Below are 6000 nucleotides of genomic sequence, written 5' to 3'. Positions count from 1 at the left end.
GACCACATGGCCATATCTGATTAAGACCAGAATAGGAAGCTTCATGGTGTTCACCTGTCAGTGTGCTGAGGTTTGTCTTCTTTATCTTCAGATACATAAAGACGCAGTGTTTATACATGTTTAGAACTGGCTGTCTCAGCACTGCTCTTGGAATGGGGCTAGCCTTGTTTCTGGTATTTCAATTTACTGCATTCATTGTAGAAAAGTGTAGAAGTTAACCAATACATAGCTTATACCATTTAATCATATTGAAATATCATTACAAGTGACACAACTTGCATTGTGCTGTTAAGTCCTCACATCAAGTTAAATTATATCTCAAAAGATTTCTTTGGATTGAAATGATTTGTGTAAAATACCTGGCTGATATTCATTCATTCAGGTATACAATAGACATCATTTAGGATTTTTAATTAACAGGCATCGGGGATAAGGAGGTGAATTAGACACAGAACTTTACCAAGTCTATTTATAAAGTAAAATTAGCAAGTAAACAACTTAATTCATGAAGTTCACAGTTGATAAGGTCGAGGTTCATGAGCAGTAGAACCTCTCTCTGGGGCACAGAGAGAAGGGGCGATGTGTGGAAGACTCACAACTCTGGCCCCAATCACCATCACAGCATGTGGTTCCTGGGAGAGTTCTGACAGCTCCAGTCAAGGCTCCAGGTAACAGAATTAAATTCCTGTTCTAGAGTCCTGGGATTCCTGGGATGGGATGGACAGAGGGGCCCTAATATTGCTTCTCCGCAAAGATGATGTACTATTGTTGACTAGTTATATCTCTTACTAATGCCAACTCATTTAATTCTAACCAAAACTCTGTCATCTATACACAAGTATAACTCTTCTTTTACAGACAAAGCCACTATACAGAGAGTGTAAGGATCCTGTTCAAGGTCATACACACGGTATGTGACTGAGCTCTGAGTCAGGCAGGCAGATTGGTTCCTGAGCCTGTTCTGACCCCTGAAGTTCACGTGAACAAGTTTAGTGTCCTCCCTAAAGCTTTCCTCCTTGAAATCTTGGATGAGATGGGACACTGAGATTTCCTTATGTGTCAGAGAAGATAAACCTTCATCAGAGGGTGAGTTGGTCCATGTTGACCTGCATCCCCAGCTCTGGGGTAGAGGGTGTTGTCTGGACACAGCCTGCCAGCCCTGGATTAACCCCTCCTTCCAGCCCACTCCATCCTTGTAACAGGGTATGGAGTTCATAACAGTATTTCACTTGTGAGATCTCAATCCTGAGGTGAGACCATGTGTACCTGGTTCACTAAACACATCCCTGTGTCATCCTGTGGGAGGAATGACTGGACTCCAGGAAGCACGTCCTGTGTTCTAGGTGTTTGTCTGGTGGTTTCTGGTGATGTTGCAGAGACTGTAACTGGGTAAGGAATGGTGACTCTGGGACCCAGGGGGAGTACAGCATCGACTCTAGTGACTGAGCAGATCCTGTTCCTACTCCAGTCCCTGAGTTTATATTCTGATTTTGATATTTATAATCACTTGTTATCACCACTGTTTTAAGCATCCAGAGGAGATGGGGTTCATGTACAGATGGAGGCTTGGAAGTCAGAGGAATACAGGGCAAATAAGTGACTATTGTAAAATAATGGATTAATATTAGCATATTTAGAGGGAGAAAAGCATGTGTTCAATTGAACTTTCTCCGTTTTCATTTACCTGAGTCTCAAGGACAGAGAAGCTATGTCTGCTGACCAGGATGAGGTGTTCTCCCAGTGGGGATGTGACAGAGCTGCGGACTGGTCCACAGCTCCCCTCAGGTGTGGGAGGGGAAGGGTGTGAAGCCGTTTCTGAGCTCTGGTGGGGACTCTGGGGCATGTGTGTCACAGGTGGGTCCTTCCCACATTTGTGCTGAAATGATGAGAGTCAGGGTGACGGGTCCTCAGGGTGGGTTTGTGTGGACCACAGAGGGGCATCATGGGAATCTTGAGCCTGAGGGAGTATGAGGAATGAAGGCAGTATGTTAGTGACCTTGAATTTCAATGGGGGAGCTCTATCTTGCATCACTTATGGCCCTACTCAATCTCTATACTCATCCCCGGGCTACTTTCTGGGAAGCATCTGGGAGCTTCTCTGATCAGTGGAAACAGAACAAGGCAGCAATGGCCACACTGGACATCAGTCCCTTCTGCTTGGCTCTGTGCACCCAATCTACCTGGGCTTCCATTCTTGCTGCCACCTTTCCTCTTAGACTCAGAAAAGGTTCTGTTTTCTGCTTCACTTGCCTCTTCTTTGCCCCTTGCATGCAGCCACTGTGCAGCAGAATACTTTCTATTTATCCTTCTGTCTGGGGGCAGTTGCTTTAAATTATATTTTACATCTTCTTTAGTTATGGCTTATAATACAAGGGTGTTCTGAATCTTATAAAACCAAACTCTCAATATGCAAAGAGGGACAGTGTGAAGTTTAGAAAACCCAAATCTTTCTAAGTTATATATTTTCTTCTCTTAGATCCCCAAATCCTATTTTGGCAGGCTAGAGTTGAATGATAACTTCTACTTTCTCTTTGTTTCCTGTAACAGCAATCTCTTTCTTTCTTGAAGCATCATTTGTTGACTAGCTGAGAGGGATATTTCACATAAAATTAATGAAATAAAGGGAAAGGGACTTAGCATGTCTGAAAATCCCTTATAGGGCTTCCCAGGTGGCTCAGCAATAAAGAACCTACCTGCTAATGCAGGAGACACAGGAGACGTGGGTTCAATGCCTGGGTTGAGATGATCCCCTCAAGAAGGAAATGGCAACCCAGTCCAGTATTCTTGCCTAGGAAATCCTGTGGACAGAGGATCCTGGCAGATTACAATTCAGGGGTCGCAAAAAGTAGGACACAACTGAGCATACATGCACCTTCTCTGGGACCCAATCTCCGGATCATTCTGCGAGGAGAAGACCTGCAATCTCATCCACTCAACTTAATGGTTCCCTCCCCACCTTCTCCACGGTCACCTGTGAATTCCTGAAATCCTTGTCCTCATTTTCTGCTGGCCCAAGAAATGTTCTTGTGCTTGAAGCTTTCTTGTAGTACTCTGCTTGATCCTGAGCTCAGTGCTGGGGAAGATCAATGCTTGATACCACCAAAGTTATTCTCCGTGGTCCGGTGATTTCCACAACCTGACCCTGCAAGATTTTACAGTTCTTGGGGATTGGCCAAGGTAATCAGAGGAAAGAATGGTACTCATGGTTTTTGACGCGACTTTTCTACTCCAGCCCTGGTCAGGGGGCCCGGCTCTCAGGACCACGGAAGCAGGAGGTCAAAGGACCGTGTTGCTCATATAAGGAGATGTTGAACATTCAGAAGCTCATTGGTGTCTGAGCTGCAGAAAGTGGCAGATGCAGCCTCCGATAGTGCCTGAAATGGTGAGAGGTGTCGCTATTGGCTCCCAGGAGGGAGGGTGTAAGGGGTGGTCTATATAGACCCCGGTCGGCACCCTGACGCCTCCTCACAGGCTGATCCTGCAGCTGGGACTGTGACCTTGAGGACGTGGGGTCAGGATGGCTCTGGGCAGACACCTCTCCCTGTGGGGATTCTGCGTCCTCCTCCTCGGCACCGTGGTGGGTGGTCAAGGTAAGAGCTGCCCCTCTGCCTTGGGTCCACACCAGGCAGTGCATGCCTTGGTGAAGGGAAAGGTGTCTGTAGCTGTGGAGCTGAACCTCAGTGTTTTTGACCAAAAAGGGGCCACGCTGACTGTGAATACTTGTCCGTCTCCTGTGGGGGGTCCACTGCTAGTTGTGGCAGATTTTAGAGAGCAGTGAGGTTTGCTCTGGACCGAGCTGGGTCAGCCTGAGTCCCCTCCACTCCCTCAGGGAGCTTCTAGGGCCCAGTGGCTCCCAGTGTGTGGAAGCTCCAGCTACTGACCTCAGCTGGGACTCTGGGCTGTTCCCACATGCTCCACGTGCCTGGTGTTTGAGCACTGCCCCTGGGTCCCCATGTTTCCTGTGTGTATGCTCCTGTAGGCTCTGTGTTTGTATTTGTGTGTGTGTGTGTGAGGGTGAGGAGTGTGTGTGTGTGTGTGAGCGGGTGAGTGAGGAGTGTGTGAGGTTGTGTGTGTGTGGAGTGTGTATGTGTGTGTGATTGTGAGGCATGTGTAAGGGTGTGTGAGGAGTGTGTGAGGGTGTGTGTGTGTGAGGAGTGAGTGAGGAGTTTGTGTGTGTATGTGTGTGTGTGTGTGTGGAGTGGGAGTGTATGAGGAGTTTGTGTATATGTGTGTGTGTGAGGAGTGTGTGGATCCTGTCTCTGTGAGAGGAACAGAGCTGATCAGCAGGGACTGAGTCCATTGGTCTGTGAAGCACACAGGGTCCCACAGGGCTGGGTGTCTTGGCCACTGCATGTAACCAGATCAGAGATAATGGTGCACCTGCCTGCCTCTCTCTGGCTCCTCTCTCCCCATCCCCCAGGCTCCCCGCTGCTTGTTGCTGTGTCTGCCCAGCACTGGGCTCTGTGAGACGCTCTGCCTGCTTACCTCACCTGTCCCTACCAGGTGTCCATTACAGAGCAGAAGCCTACAGCCAGGAGAGGGGACCTCTTGTCTGTAGAGATCAGTTGATGTGCAGCCACAGGTGTATGAGTTCCCTAGTCTCTGCCCCAATCCCTGTGACATTTCCTGATGTGCTGGGGCCCTGGGATGGTCCTTTCCCCTCCCAGGATCTGCTGTGACTCTGTAGGGAGCACTTTCTGCCTCGCGCCCTCTCCTGTTCCTCTCTGGAGCTGGTTTCCCCTGAGTGAGAGGACGGCGGGTGTCAGGGCTGGGGCTGCGGAGAATCTGGTCTCCAGCCTGGAGAAGGCAGCTTTCTCAGATGTGGGTGCTGATCTGGCTGAGACTCCGTGCAGCCCTATCTCATCTCAGAGCTCACTGTCATCCCCTAGACCTCAGCCTTATGTCCACAGCTCTCCTTGGGAAGTCCCCTCCCTCCCCATCTCTGCTCCTTGAGTGCTGGGCAGGTGCTGGTGAAATGTCTCCTTCTGAGGGCTCTGGGGGTCAGAGGTGGGTTTTGGTCGCACAAGGGGGAGATGATGGATGTTTTGATGCATAGCTCCCTCCTCTTACAAGAAAAATTGTAGGAAATTGTTGTTTTAAAAATCAGTTGTTTTTTTAAGAAGCAAGAATATTTCACCAAAGCAAGCACTATTTTCATTTTCTTCGAAACAACACCATTCAGGGTTATCCTATAACATTTTATTCTTCTACTTCATGTTACAGTAGACTTGCTCCTTGTAGAATAATAGTCTTGGCCTTTCTGAGCACCTGATGATTTCTCACATGTTACAGGAATCTCCACCTTGAAATTCATGATGGGCATTGGCATAAAACTATCTCTCAAATGCAATTGATGCCATTAGCGTAGATCCTCAGGATTAGATAATCTGGCATATATTGTTTTGTATCCTGTTTTTACAATCCAGAATATATTTTGGGCATTTTTCTATATCATTAACTATTCTTTTACACACTAAAGCATTTTATTGTAGATTTAAAAAATACAGGCTATCACAGGGATAGTACTGAATTTTTTAACTGCCTCCAGCTATTTCACTATATGCAGAAATGCAATATGCTCACCTGACCATCTGTATTGAGCATTTAGTTGTTTTCAACATTTTTTGCTATTATGAAAATGTTACTCTGAACTTCCCTGTGTTTAAATGTAGGACCATCCATGACTGCTTCTCTTAATCATATTCTAAAGGTGAGGTTTCCGGGAATTCCCTGGTGGTCCAGTAACTAAGACTCCCTGCTCCTAGTGCAGGGTCCCAGATTCGATCCCTGGTCAGGGAACTAGATTCCACATGTGGCAACTGAGAGTTCACGTGCTGCAGCTAAAGATCCTGCATATGGCAACTAAGACCTAGGCAGTCAAATAAATAGATAAATAAACAAATATTTAAATGTTGAAAAAAAAGTGGAGTTGCTGCTTTATAGGCTGAGTACCTCTAAGGCTTTAAGGCTTTGTACCTATACCTTTACGGTTTTTGGTAC

General features: G+C 46.9%; 1 protein-coding gene across 1 annotated transcript in view; it reads left to right on the top strand.

Moving 5' to 3' along the window:
* Positions 1-3517: 3517 nt before the first annotated feature.
* LOC129644136 (antigen WC1.1-like) overlaps positions 3518-6000 on the top strand; it is a 69128-nt gene continuing 66645 nt past the window's right edge. The window contains exon 1 of the mRNA XM_055569569.1: positions 3518-3590. Within this exon, the coding sequence (XP_055425544.1) occupies positions 3518-3590 (73 nt within the window). The remainder of the gene's footprint in view (positions 3591-6000) is intronic.

Source organism: Bubalus kerabau, chromosome 1 (genome assembly GCF_029407905.1).
Source record: "Bubalus kerabau isolate K-KA32 ecotype Philippines breed swamp buffalo chromosome 1, PCC_UOA_SB_1v2, whole genome shotgun sequence".
Taxonomy (NCBI): Eukaryota; Metazoa; Chordata; class Mammalia; order Artiodactyla; family Bovidae; genus Bubalus; species Bubalus kerabau.
Note: the sequence above shows the minus strand (reverse complement) of the source record. Positions and strands in the feature narration are given on the sequence as shown.